The sequence below is a fragment of the Molothrus aeneus genome, chromosome 11, assembly GCF_037042795.1.
Source record: "Molothrus aeneus isolate 106 chromosome 11, BPBGC_Maene_1.0, whole genome shotgun sequence".
Classification (NCBI taxonomy): Eukaryota; Metazoa; Chordata; class Aves; order Passeriformes; family Icteridae; genus Molothrus; species Molothrus aeneus.
Window position 1 is genome coordinate 19869818 of NC_089656.1, and position 14322 is coordinate 19884139.

Genomic DNA, 14322 nt, shown 5'->3' on the forward strand with positions numbered 1-14322 from the left:
TGCAGTCCCTGGGGACGAGGCAGAGTTTTGTTTGAGCTGGTTCCCAACTCCAGTGTGGAGCTGAGGAGTAGAAGGGAAGGTGGAGATGACTGGAAGAAATCTGTTGGATTTATCCTGAAAAGTTCCTTTGTGAGATTGTCCCTGGAGAGGGACTTTAGACAGGGGCATGGAGTGATAGAATGAGGTGGAACTGGCAGGATTAATTTGGATATTGGGAAGGAATTCCTCCCTGGGAGGGTGGGCAGGCCCTGGCACAGGTGCCCAGAGCAGCTGGGGCTGCCCCTGCATCCCTGGCAGTGCCCAAGGCCAGGCTGGATGGGGTTTGGAGCACCCTGGGACAGTGGAAGATGCTTTTACAGCCACCTGGAATCTTCTGTCCTCACCTTGTGCAGGTGCTCTGGGGCATTCCTGTAACCTGACCTTGTTTTTCTCCTGTGGTTTTGCCCCAGGGTGGCTCTCAGTGTTTGAACAAGACTGGGAAATGTCAGGTCCTGCAGGGCATGCCCCACATGAAATGTCAGCTTTGTGTGTCTGTTCCAGGATGATGACTTGGAAGAAGGGGAGGTTAAAGACCCCAACGACAGGAAGGTGAGGCCCAGGCCCACCTGCCGCTTCTTCATGAAAGGTAACCCCACCCTGGGGGCTGGGAGGAGCCAGAGCTGCTGCCCTTGCTCCTGGTTGGGGAATTTTCTTCTCCATTAAGCTGCTGTTACATGATAAATTCTGCCCCAAGCATCCTCAGTGTCAACTTGCTGTTTGTTGGTGGCCAAAGCTGAATTTTCATGGAGCCACTACACAAAAAGGGCTTTGCCCTCAGCGTGGTGAGCCTGGAGGAGGTGAATAAAGGGAGACTTGCAGGGGTTTTTGGAATAAAACACAGAGGTTGTGGCTGCTCCATCCAAGGCTAGGCTGGACAGGGCTTGGAGCAGCCTGGGGTAGTGGAAAGTGTTGGGATTGGAATTGGATGGGCTTTAAGGCCCTTCCAGCCCAAACCATTCCATGATTCTGTCCCAGTTTGTTTGGGATGCACTGTGGTGCTTGCTTTGCCCTCAGGTTTCCTGTGAAGGGCAAAGCTCCCAACTGGAAATGTTTGTCATTAACAAATGAGGATCTCATAGGCTTATTCCTACATTTAATTAACAGTGTGTGTCCAGCCCTCCCTCCTTCCCTTCTCCCCACTGGAATAAGGTTCTTGTACATTGTTCCATCTGTGTGTGGGTCTGTTTGTCCTCTCTGGCAGGTGGAGAGTGCCAGTGCAAACAAACAGGTAAATCCCAACCCAGCTGGAGAGGAGAAAAGTCAAAACACCTCCAACAACATTACTCCTTAAAGGGTTTTACCTGCCTGGTGGGGTTCTGGTGGCTGTGGGGCTGGAGTGCTGCTGGGAGCAGGGTCTAACAGCTGTGTGTTCCCACAGGACACTGCACCTGGGGCATGAACTGTCGCTTTATCCACCCCGGAGTGAACGACAAGGGCAATTACTCACTCATCTCCAAACCTGAGCCCTTCTCCCCCAACGGGGCCCCTCCCATGGGCCCTCACCCGCTGATGCCAGCCAACCCCTGGGTATGGAACCTCTTCTGGCCATTCATGGCTTCTGCACCACCCTCCCCATCCCTGCAGCGTTCCAGGTGGGCTTTTGGACAGCCTGGTCTGGTGGGAAGTGTTCCTTCCACTGGAACCAGATGAGCTTCAATGTCCCCTCCAATCCAAACCATTTCACAATCCTGGGATTTTCCTCCTCTTTTTTTGACCTAACACCTAGCAAAATTCAACCCCCAGTTGGATGTGTGATTTTTAAATGGAGATCTTGGAGTTGCCAGTAGAGGGGGGTAGAATTCCACGGTTTCCCAGCTTAGTCCTGCTGAGGCACATCTGGAGTAACTCTGAGTAGCTTTACAAAGCACAGCTTTGCTGTTTAAAACTAACTCTAGTGTCTTCTCCTGCTCTCCTCACCTTTCCAACAGGGAGGCCCAGTGGTTGATGAAATCTTACCTCCACCTCCTCCAGACCCTCCAACAGAAAGTGCCTGGGAGAGGGGACTCCGGCATGCTAAAGAGGTAAATTCCTTCCTCAGGGAATTGCTGGCTGCCTCCAAAATCCACTGGAGAAGCTCTTTTTGGAGCACAGGTGTCTTGCTCTTTCTCTATTCCTTTTGCCTATTAATCTGTTAATTGTGATTTGTTGTACATCACAATTGTTAGACAGCCAAGAGGAGCTCAAATCCAGGTTGGGAGGGGTTTATGTTCAAAAAATAGTGGGAATTTGTGGCCCTCAAGTCCAGCTCTCCACAAAGCAAAGCTTTAAGCTGATCCAATTTGCCTCCCTTCAGTGCCTGTTTCTCCAGTTTGTGATCACTGCAGGGGGAAACTTCTGTTTCCTGCTGTTCTGAGCTGGTGGAACATGGAATTAATCAGGAAAAGTCCAATATCCTGCACATTCTGAGGGAAGAAGGTGCTCTGGCTGCAGGAAACCTCCCGAGGGCAGGATTTTTAATATTCCAATTTCTCCCTGCCCCAGGAACCTTCTCTCCTCACACTATTTTTGTGCTCTTTAAAAAGGTATTAATTTTTTTTCATTAAAAAAAGGTATTGAAAAGGTATTTGTGGTGGTTTCAATCATTGGCTTTCCTGGGTCTGGATTGAAGGCACTTGAGACAGTAATTTGTGTTGGGACTCAAGTGTTTATTATTTCTTACTGGTATAACAGTCTCACTACTGTGAGCTCAGCAGCTTTTCATTAGCAGGCACAAAATGGCCAACTGTCTCTTGTTCCAAGGTCTTTTAAGACTAAACAATCCAATTAAGAGCTGACACCTGGATTATTTTCCCTTTTAACCCAATAACTGATCCCACAGAGCCCCCAGTGCAGACTTTTCTGCCCAATTACAAAATGCCACCCAAACCCAAGAAGAAGAAGGAAGAAGAAGCATGAAGAAGAAACCCAGGACAGCACCCTGTGCCCTCCATCTTGCTTCCATCCACAATATACTAAAAATCCCAGAATCTAAATTTCTCACCAAGTGATACACCTCCACTACTCTCTGTAATAATAATAATCTATATTATGGATTATAGATTCCACTTTTGTGGATTCTAGTCTATTCTGGAGTTTAGGAAACTTTCTCCATGAATGAGGGTCAAAGTCAGTGAAGAAGAAGAAACCCAGGATGATACCCTGTGCCCTCCATCTTGCTTCCATCCACAGCATACTAACCCAAAACCTAAATGTCTCACCAAGTGATACACCTACACTGCTCTCTATAATCTATTTCACACTTTTGTGGACTCCAGTCTATTCTGGAGTTTAGGAAAATTTCTCCATGACTGAGGGTCAAAATCAGTGCTGCCCTGGAGGCCAGGGCACCCCAGAGCAGACAGAGAAATATTCCTGGGTTTCCACAGGTATTAAAAATGTTCTTCTCTTTAAAAAGGTGTTGAAAAAGGCAACAATGAGGAAAGAGCAGGAGCCTGACTTTGAGGAGAAGAGGTTCACAGTGACCATCGGGGAGGATGAGCGGGAGTTCGACAAGGAGAACGAATTCTTCCGGGACTGGAATTACCGCATCACCCGAGACGTGCGGGACCCCGCGTAAGAGACAGCCCCAGGGAGGGACACCTGGCTGGGACTGCACTGCAGGGAGCCTGCCCGGGCTTCCCTGTGCCTCCACACTGGGGATGGCACCTCCAAACAGGGAGCAGCTCCCATCAGCAGGAGGTTGAGAGCTTGAGCTGCCTCCGCTCGCTCCAGTTCAGCCCCACCTCCCTTCCCAGTCTCCTTGAGCCCTTCCTGCCTCCAATCTCCTTTGGAATTCTGCTTCTCCTGGGCTCTCTCCAGCTCTGCATTGCCTCCCTCACACCAGTGTGTTCTTCCAGCTTTTTTTCTCCCTTTTTTTCCTTATCCCAACCATGAGAATTTAAAAGCATTCCAGCTGAGGCTGGGAAGTTGGAGCGTGTTCAGTGTGCAGGAGCTGGTGGCCCCAGCTGGGGCAGAACTGGTTTAACAAACACCAGGACTGGTCCCAGTTAAAGCTGGTACCTGGTTTAACAAACACCTGGACTGGTCCCAGTTAAAGCTGGTACCTGGTTTAACAAACACCTGGACTGGTCCCTGTTAAAGCTGGTACCTGGTTTAACAAACACCTGGACTGGTCCCAGTTAAAGCTGGTACCTGGTTTAACAAACACCTGGGCTGGTCCCAGTTAAAGCTGGTACCTGGTTTAACAAACACTGGACTGGTCCCAGTTAAAGCTGGTACCTGGTTTAACAAACACCTGGGCTGGTCCCAGTTAAAGCTGGTACCTGGTTTAACAAACACTGGACTGGTCCCAGTTAAAGCTGGTACCTGGTTTAACAAACACCTGGGCTGGTCCCAGTTAAAGCTGGTACCTGGTTTAACAAGCACCTGGGCTGGTCCCAGTTAAAGCTGGTACCTGGTTTAACAAACACCTGGGCTGGTCCCAGTTAAAGCTGGTACCTGGTTTAACAAGCACCTGGGCTGGTCCCAGTTAAAGCTGGTACCTGGTTTAACAAACACCTGGGCTGGTCCCAGTTAAAGCTGGTACCTGGCCACAACAAGCACCCTAAATTTAAGTGTTCAGGTGATTGGGGTTTTCAGGTAAAATTTCAAGTGTTGGAGACCTCAAACCCAGCTCTGGGAAATTGTTTGGTAGTTCTCAAGCCAAGAAAAGGAATGGGAAGAGAATTTTTGGGGAAGAGGCTTGGATTCTGCAGGAGTACAGGTGGATTTGTTTCTCCTTGCTCGTGCATCCTCTGTTCTTCCTACATGGACAGATTATGGAAATATTTCCACTCCCAGAGGGTTTGCAAGGCTTAGTTCTGTTTATTTTAGAGTGGATGAATTACAAAAAAAAAAAACTCTGAAAAGGAGTAGATTAAGCTTTTGTTCAATATTCTTTGATTTGCTCTGGAGTGCAATTCCTTTCCCTAATTAAAAAAAAAATACAAAAAACCCTGTCCTCAGTTCTGCAGCCTGAAGGAAAAGAAATTTCTTAAGTATTAATATTTTCCTGAGTTTAATTAGCTCTGGATCTTGGGCTTGTGTTCCTCTGAGGCACCTGGGGTTTACAGTGTTCTGGGGGCTGTTCATCCATTATCTTTATTTTATGACTGTCCTATAAAATGCACCAGCAGCATTTTGGGCCTCTCTGATGTAGGAATTGTTACGAGCAGGCCTGGTTTTCATGTAGTTCAGAAAAAAAAATGTATTGCACATAACCAGTATTAAACAAAACTCATCCAACAACTGGAATTCCTGAAAATTCAAGGCTGTGTGAACAGGCTGTGGCATTAAAATATCTTCATTGTGTGTGAAGGGAAAAGTTATGAATCTGCTGCTGCAAGCTCTAGAAAATGCTGATTTTTCTCCTCCACACACACAGTTTGTTGCCCAGCTGGACACCTTGCAGCCAACTGAGCACTGGAAGTGCAGCTGGGATGTGGAAAATGCTTTCAGCACTGTCTTGTGACGTGTGGAGTTGTCTCAGTAGTTCATGAATCCCTTTTTCTTTTTTGAATAACTATAGGGAGGTGGACATCAAAGAAAACATTAACTATGGGTAAGCAGGTCTTTGATTCCAGTACTGTTACAACTGTAAGAAAATTTTCCTTTGCCTTTTTTTCCATTGCATTTCCTCCAACTTCTGGGGCCACAGACAGACCCCTGTCCCCTCAGCAGCTGAACTCAGTGGATAGATTGGATTAGTTTTGGGGTGGTACCAATTATTTTTTAATGATATAAACACTGAATTACCCAAGCACACAGCAGTGATCCTTTTTGAAATTAAAAAAACCCTCCAATGTTATAGGAAGGGGAAATTTGAGCTTGAGGCTGTGTGAAAAAGCAGAGTTTCCTTTCTGGCATGGCTTGAGATGTTTTCCTGTCTCTTGGAACACCTGATGTCACTGAATCCAGGCTGCTCTGGGGTTGGCATCAGGAGTTTGTTGCTGACTGAAGCATCCCAAATCCTGGTTCTCCTTCCCTTGGCTTATTGCTTCAGTCCAAAAGAGAAATCCTAAATTGTTTAAAAGCACTGAAAGAAATACAGGTACCACTCACAGGGCAGCACCTGCATCTTAACCTGGCTTAGGTTATTTGGCACTGTAAAAATTCAAAATGTGTCCTCTTTATTCATTTTTTTAATAAATCAGAGTCTCAATATGGATAATCTGGAATTTGGGAGCACTTGCTGTATAATCTTAGCTCTGCCACTGACTCCTCTGTGGCCCTGGAAGTTTCTTACTCCCTGTACCCCCTCCTCATCCTCACAGTGGACCTGATATTTGCACTCCAGGTGCTTGGATGTTGTTGAGTTGGGGAATTAAAACCATCAAACAATGTAAATAGAAATCAGGAGATGGAGGAAGCAGCTTTAAGGAGGGTGGGGTTTCAATCCTTTTCCTCCCCAAAAATCCTTCATTCTGCAGTTGTGTGTGTGCCACCAGTCCATGGCTGGGCCAGCAGCTGATTCCCACTGGAGAATATCAGCTGGAGAAGTGGTGCCTTCGTTCCAGGGGGTCATTCCAGGTCCAGAGTGTTGCTGACCTGCCCCCAAAGCTCCACTGCTCCCTGTGCAAAGCTCCTGTCCTGTACTGGTGGCAGCCATCACTGCAGGGGCAGGAGCTGGGGCACTCCTGAAGGAGTTTGGGATGAGCTGTGGGTGCATGGGCAGAAATCCCAGCTCTCAATCCGTGAGGCAGAACATGTCCTGCTCCCTTTGCAGGCACTGGAAGGGGCTCTCAAAAGCTCTTTCTGTGTTTGTACCACATTGATTTGAAGGCTGAATTTTTGGCAGCTCTTTTTTTGGTGTTTATCAAGAAAGGTTTGTGCTTTTCTATGATAAGCCTCACTTAAAAAAAGACTATTTGGTTGGGCTGTGTAGAAAATAAACATCTCTGCACAGCCCTGCTGCATTGAACGTGGTTTTGTTGTCACAGTGGCTGAGCTGACCTAGCACACAGAGTTTTTGTGGTGCCAAGGTGCCTTTTCCCTCTCTAACACTCCCTGTTTTTCATTGTAGGCTTGATCCCTATGCAGATCCCTATTATGACTATGAAATAGAGCGCTTCTGGCGTGGCGGGCAGTATGAGAATTTCAGGGTTCAGTACACAGACCCCGACCCCTACCGTAACTACAGAGTAAGTAAGGAACTCCCCCCTTCCCCCTTTTCCTTCCTGACTTTCTTCCAGGTTCTTCTGGGCCTTGGCACAGTTCCAGGGCAGTGCTTGAAACAGGAGTTTTCAAATAGTTCAGTCTTGGCTCGGTCCCAGCACAGAGCACGCTGGAGGTGAGGGGATGGAGGATGTTCAGTTCCAGCACCACGAGGGTGAAAGCAGCGTGCCAGGCTTGGGAGGGAGGCTGGGAAGCTGCCTGATGGAAAAGGACATGGAGTGCTGCTTGACAGTGGCTGAGAAGGCCACTGGCACCTGGCATGGCCACAGCCCCAGGGCAGGGACTGTCCCCTGTGCTGGGCACGGCTGAGGCCACACCTGGGGCTCTGGTCAGGTTTGGGCTCCTCCAGAACAGACACTGAGGGGCTGGAGTGTGTCCAGGGAGGGGAATGGAGCTGGGAAAGGGCTGGAGAATCCTGAGGGAGCTGGGAAGGGGCTCAGCCTGAGAAAAGGAGGCTCAGGGGGGACCTTGTGGCTCTACACAGCTCCTGCCAGGAGGGGACAGGCTCTGCTCCCAGGGGAAAAGGGACAGGAGGAGAAGGAACAGCCTCAAGTTGCACCAGGAGAGGATTAGATTGGATTTTAAGAAAATTGTTCTATGGAAAAGGGTGTAAAGCATTGGAAAAAACTGCCCAGGAAAGTGGTGGTGTTGCCACCCCTGGAAGCGTTCAGAAAACCTGTGGATGTGGCACCTGGGGACCTGGTCAGTGGTGACCTTGGTGATGGTGCTGGCTGAAAGTTGCACTTGATGATCTAAAGGTCTTTTCCACCCTTACCAATTCCATGTCTGAGGTGGTTCCTGCTCATGCTCCTTGGCTGCTCCTCTGTAGCAGTTGAGCAGTGCTTGCCCATCCTTGGACATCTTGGAGAGGGAAGGAGTTTCCAGGAAAGAACCTGGTTGAAAACTTCAGAAAGGCTCTGAACCCTCTCCCTGCTCTTCCTTTCCCCTCATGCAAACTTTGTGCCTCTGGAACAGTGACCAAACTAACCAGTCCTGCTCAGAGGGCATCTTTTCAGTGCTTTCCATCAAATCCTTTCAAAAGTAGCTTTTCCTTTGCTCTAAATCCTTGTTTTCTGCAGGACAGGAGCCTGGGCCTCACTGTGGCCACACATGACCAATTATTTTCCTGGTGCTCATTTGCAAAGTTAATTATCTGCTTATAGAAACGGTCAGCAAGAAGAGGAAAGACTTGTAAACATCAATACATTTATTTAATAAGCTTCATAAACCAAATTAATCCAAGCGTTGCCTTTGAAAACAACGGTTGTGTGGTTATATCCAGGGTCTGCTCGGCAGGATCCAGATTATTGATCTCCAGATTATTGATCTCCATGTCATTGGTTTGCAGATTATTGATCTCGATCCTTTGCTGAGGGAGGGCGGATGTAATCCTGGCATTCCCAGGATTGATCTGGAATTGTAATTCATGGCATTCCCAGGATTGATCTGGAATTGTAACTCCTGGCATTCCAATGTCATTGATTTCCAGATAATTGATCTCCATGACATTGATCTCCATGTCATTGGTTTGATCTCGATCCTTTGCTGAGGGAAGGCAGATGTAATTCCTGGCATTCCTGTTCATTGATCTCCAGATTATTGATCTCAATCCTTTGCTGAGGGAGGGCAGATGTAACTCCTGATTTTCCCATGTCATTGATCTCCGGATAATTGATCTCCCTGTCATTGATCTCCATGTCATTGGTTTGCAGAGTATTGATCCTTTGCTGAGGGAGGGCGGATGTAATTCCTGGCATTCCCATGTCATTGATCTCAGATTATTGATCTCCATGTCATTGGTTTGCAGATTATTGATCTCCATATCATTGGTTTGGAGATTATTGATCTCCTTTGCTGAGGGAGGGCAGATGTAATTCCCAACATTCCCAGGATTGATCTGGAATTGTAACTCCTGACGTTCCCATGTCATTGATCTCCATGTCACTGATCTCCATGTCATTGATCTCCATGTCACTGGTTTGCAGATTATTGATCTCGATCCTTTGCTGAGGGAGGGCAAATGTAATTCCCGTCATTCCCAGATCTGCCACCCTTTGCTGGGAGCTGCTCCCACAGCATCACCGTGGTTTCTCTGTTGTTTTTTCCAAGGAACGAGAGCGAGAACGGGAGCGGGAGCGAGAGACCCGGCAGCGAGAGCGGGAACGCGAGCGGGAGCGCGAGCGGGAGCGAGAACGGCGGCAGCGGGAGCGCGAGCGGGAGCGGGAACGGGAGCGCGACAAGGAGCGGCAGCGGCGCAAGGAGGAGTGGGAACGGGAGAGGGAGAGAGTGAAGAGGGACGAGAAGGACAGGCAGCACAGGGACCGGGACCGCGACCGCGACCGGGACCGTGACAAGGACAAGGACAAGGCCAAGCCGCGCTCCCCGCTGCTCCCCAGGTGAGTGTGAGCTGGCATCGTGCCTGGTGTGATATCACAGTTTCTGCCATGTGATAATGGCAAAGGCCATCGTGGTGCTCCTCACAGGGGTCCCAGGACAAGGGAAGAGATGAGAATTTTGACTCTGTATTTCAGAAGGCTGATTTATTGTTTTATTATATATCTTATATTAAAACTAGACTAAATAGTATATATAATTAATATATATTACATATTAATGAATATATATAATTAATATATATTATATACATAGTCTATAGAATTAATATATATTATATTAAAGCTATACTAAATATATATAGAATTAGTATAGATTATATATTAATAATATATAGAATTAATATATTATATTTATAGTATATAAAATTAATATATATAATATTAAAACTATACTAAAAGAATTATAAATATTATATTAAAACTATACTACATAGTATATATAGTTAATACATATTACATATTAATTAATATATAATTAATATATATTCTATTAAAACTATACTAAAAGAACTATACATATTCTATTAAAACTATACTAAATAGTATATATAATTTATATATATTATAGATACTATATATAGTACATATTAATATATATTATAATATATATTTTAATTTTAAAACTATACTATATTTTAGTATCGTTTTAATATATATTATAATATATAATGTATATTATAATATATATTAAAACTATACTAAAAGAACTATACATATAGCTATGCTAAATAGTATATGTGTTTAATATATTTTATATACTAATTAATAAATATTATATATAGTGTATATAATTAAAATATATTAAAACTATACTAAAAGAACTACAAATATTACATTAAAACTATACTAAAAGAATAGAAGAAAGGATTTCATCAGAAGGCTGGCAAGGAATAGAAAGGAATGGAATGATAATAAAATCTTGTGACTGAGTAGAGAGTCTGAGACAGATGGACTTTGGCCATTAATTAAAAACAACTACATGAGACCAATCAAAGATGCACCTGTTGCATTCCACAGCAGTAGATAATTATGGTTTACATTTCGTTTCTGAAGCTTCTCAGCTTCTCAAGAGAAAAAATCCTAACAAAAAGATTTTTCATAAAATATGTCTGTGACATTGGATGTGCTCTGAAGGAATGCTGGAAGTGCTTAAACTTGCAGAAATTAGTGGGAGTTGGTTATGTCTGTCAGGGGCTTCTCCAGGAGGGCCAGGTTCTCTTTTGAAATTAAGGAAGATATGAATTGGCAGGCTTCAGTTTGCTTATTGTCTATAATACTAATATTGAAGGAGATTTTTCCTTTTGAAAGCAGGATAATTAAGATATTTTCAATCATCTTAATGGCACAAAGCTATGTCAAGTAACATTTAGGGTGGATATTAGCAAAAGCTTCTTCACTCAGAGCACAGCTAGGCACTGGGACAGGTTCTCGTTGGAAGTGGTCACAGCACCAAACCTGACAGAGTTCAAGAAGCATCTGGGCAGTGTTGTTGTGACCCCGGTGTGTGTAACTGCTGAGGACAGTTGTAGTTAATGAGCCTTGTGGCCACTAAGTGGAGCTAAAACATCGGTGACAATGAGTGCATAACCTGACCCTGCAAGCTCGAGTGTCCTTTGGTGTGGAGATGGTCGGCTCCTCCCTCTTTCCTTCAGGCTGGAGAGGTTTTGGGAGGATGAGGGACTCCTGCAGATTGGTTCCCTGGGAGCCCTGTGGTGACTCCCTTTGAGGCCTTGAGAAATGTCTGTCACAAGAACCAGGGCTGCTTTGGGAGTTTGTGGATAGCAGAAGTGTCTGGAGATGTAAGTACAACTCGAAAAAGGAAAGGAATTGTCCTTGGAATGAGTCTCTGCTCAGTGGAATTGCAGCATGAGGTCAGGTTTGTTTCCTCTGACCACCCATTTGTGGAAATCCTGGTTGTGACCTGTATGAAAGAGAAAATGGAAGCAGACAGACAGAAAGTGCAGCAGTGTGATTCCCGTTTTGTTCTTCTGTCAATGATTTACCTACCCTGCCTTCCCAGCCTCCTCTGCCTGAGGCACATTTGTAAAGCACTGGATAAATATCCCAGTGGAATGGAAGCTCTGGTGTCACAGCCTCATTGGGTTCAGAATCATGGAAAGTATCACATTTTTTGCAGAGGGACATCTTGGAGCAGCCTGGTCTAGTGGAAGCTCCCTACCCTTGGCAGGGGGGTGAAATGAGATGAGCTTTAATATCCTCCTCAACCCAACCCGTTCCATGATTTGGGATCTCCAGGAAAACTGCTGAACAGTTTCTTGGGAAGAGTGGCAGACAGAGACTCCCAGAGTGTGGAGCAGCCTGGGGACACCCAGGCGTGTATGGGGCACAGAGAAGTGCAGAGAAGCTGTTTGCCAAGATTCACTGGAGCTTTTCCTGCTGCCTGGTGTCTGTGCTGTTCCTCTGCACTGGAGGAAGATGTGAAACACGATGGGCATGAGGAAGAGTTGGATCAATGAAGAGCAGGGCGAGGAATGCCAGGAATGAGGCTCCACGTGGAATCAGGTGGTTTCAGGTGGGAGTAGGGCTTAGTCCTGAATCCAACCCAGAATTTTTATCTGCATTGCTGAAAGGGTAGCTGGTTTTTGTCCCTCTTTCTCAAGAGGAAGTGACAGTTTCAGAACGGTCTGGAGGAGCAGCAGCAGCTGCAGAGCAGTTATAGGAACACCATAATTACATGTTCCGTTTAATTATAATCTTCACTTAACAACCACGATTTGTGCACCTTAATTACCACGTTGCCCCAGTGGTTTGTGCTCTCCTTGGCTTGGTGATGGGACAGATCTTGTCCAGACCCATGTGATGGAGATGATGTCAATGAAAGTGATGTCACCTGCTTGGCAGCTCAAGGTCACGAGTCAGTGACAGTCAGTGTGACCCAAGGATGAGCCTGCTGGCTGCTCCTTCCCCTGGCACTCCTGGAGTCCTGGGGCAGGGCTCTCTGGGAGAGTTTGGGCTGCCAGTGCTGCTCAAAGGTGCTGGGTAGGAGCAGTGGCTGTGCTCACCAATCTTGGATCCCTCTCATTCCATGAAAGCACATGAGAGCCCAGAGATGGGATGGACAGCATTCAGGGGATTCACATTCCCTGCTTCCCTCTGGCACGAGGGAGCTGGGGATGCCTCTTGTGTCTCCAAAACAGGCTCCTTGAGATGAGTCTTGGTCATTCAAAAATAGTTTCTGATGCACCTCTTTGCTTTTTTTGTTTTAAGTCTGCTACAGAGAGGGACTTTTCAAAGGGCATGGAGTGACAGGGCAAGAGGGAATGGCCTTAAGTTCAAGGGAATGCAGAGTTAGATGGGATATTGGCAAGGGATTCTTCCCTGTGAGGGTGGTGAGCCCCTGGCACAGGTTGCCCACATTGGAAGGGACCCTAAAGCCCATCCCATCCCCTGCCATGGCATTTCAGTTCCCATGGTGGACATCCCTGCCAACATGACCCCGTCCCACAGCTCTGCAGGTGTCTGGTGGAGAAAGCAAACCTGCAGAAAGAAGTTTTGAAGAAGCTTTTTAACAAGTGAAAGCATGATTCCAGCTTGTCCCTTGGAGGCCACGTCCCTCAGCCGTCCCTTGGCGCTTGCCCAGCGGTCCCCGTCACGCTCGTGCTGTCACCTGGCTCTGGCCTGTGTCCCACGTCACTTTGTGACCAGCTCCCAACTTCCTCGTGGCAGTGCAGTGGCTCGAGCCGTGTCACCTTTCCTCCACATTGCTCCGTGCCAGCTCCAGAGGGGCAGCTCTGGCATCCTGGGACCGAGCAGCTCCCGGGCCCGTTGGACGTGTCACACCTGGGATTGCTGCGCGCTTCCTGGCAAGCAGGATGCAGGGCAGTGCCACAGCACACACCTGGGGCTCTGCTGCCTCTATTTATAGACTCTGGGCTTTCCCTAATTGCTGGATCCCAGCTTTTGGCAGGTCCAGCCTCTCCGAGCTGGCTCACACCACGGCTGCCCGTTAACATTCCTGCCACTCGCAGGGCCCACGCGGCCCTGGCGCTGGTGAGCCGGGAGAGCTCCTCCTCAGGAATGGGAGAGCTCCTCCTCAGAGATGGGAGAGCTCCTCCAGAGGGCTGGGAGAACTTCACAGAGATGGGAGAGCTCCTCCATGGGGCTGGGAGAGCTCCTCCACAGAGATTGGGAGAGCTCCTCCAGAGAGATTGGGAGAGCTCCTCCAGAGAGATTGGGAGAGCTCCTCCAGAGAGATTGGAGAGCTCCTCCACAGAGATTGGAAAGCTCCTCCACAGAACTTGGAGAATTCCTCCACAGGGCTTGAAGACCTCCTCCACAGGGCTCAGAGAACTCCTCCTCAGAGGTTGTGCAAGCAGCACTGAGCTTTGCCCAAGGCAGAGCTGAGGGTGTCTGTAATTCCAGGTCCATGTCAGTCGCTCTGTCGGTGTAGGGGCTCCCACAGGAGCTGGAGGAAGGAGCAAACCAGGACCTACAGAATCAAGGGATGAGAGAACCCAAACAGCCAGGAATACAGGAACAAATTGCCTTTCCATTCTGCTGAAAGCAGGAAGGTTTAACCTGATCTCTAAACAACAGAGGAGTTTAAGGCTGAAAATGTGGAGAAGCCAAAATTGTTCCCAGCATTGCTGGATGATGGAGCTGAGCAGGAATAGAATTTAACAAAGATTTAAACCCTGATGCATTCAGGGACAAGTGTTTCTCCTTGAACCTGTGGAAAGAAGAGGCTGCAGTGTTTGGGCTCCAGTGGGATTGT

The 14322-nt window shown here is 47.2% G+C and overlaps 1 protein-coding gene across 3 annotated transcripts in view; it reads left to right on the forward strand.

Annotated features, from left to right (window-relative positions):
- The window catches only part of ZC3H18 (zinc finger CCCH-type containing 18), a 46445-nt gene that overhangs the window by 9141 nt on the left and 22982 nt on the right, over nucleotides 1-14322 (forward strand). For 2 of the 3 annotated variants that reach the window (XM_066557484.1, XM_066557485.1), the window contains exons 4-10: nucleotides 541-625; nucleotides 1418-1566; nucleotides 1968-2060; nucleotides 3434-3591; nucleotides 5546-5578; nucleotides 7040-7157; nucleotides 9301-9587. In XM_066557484.1, coding sequence (XP_066413581.1) covers nucleotides 541-625; nucleotides 1418-1566; nucleotides 1968-2060; nucleotides 3434-3591; nucleotides 5546-5578; nucleotides 7040-7157; nucleotides 9301-9587 — 923 coding nt within the window. The remainder of the gene's footprint in view (nucleotides 1-540; nucleotides 626-1417; nucleotides 1567-1967; nucleotides 2061-3433; nucleotides 3592-5545; nucleotides 5579-7039; nucleotides 7158-9300; nucleotides 9588-14322) is intronic. The other variant, XM_066557487.1, reaches the window with a different exon arrangement.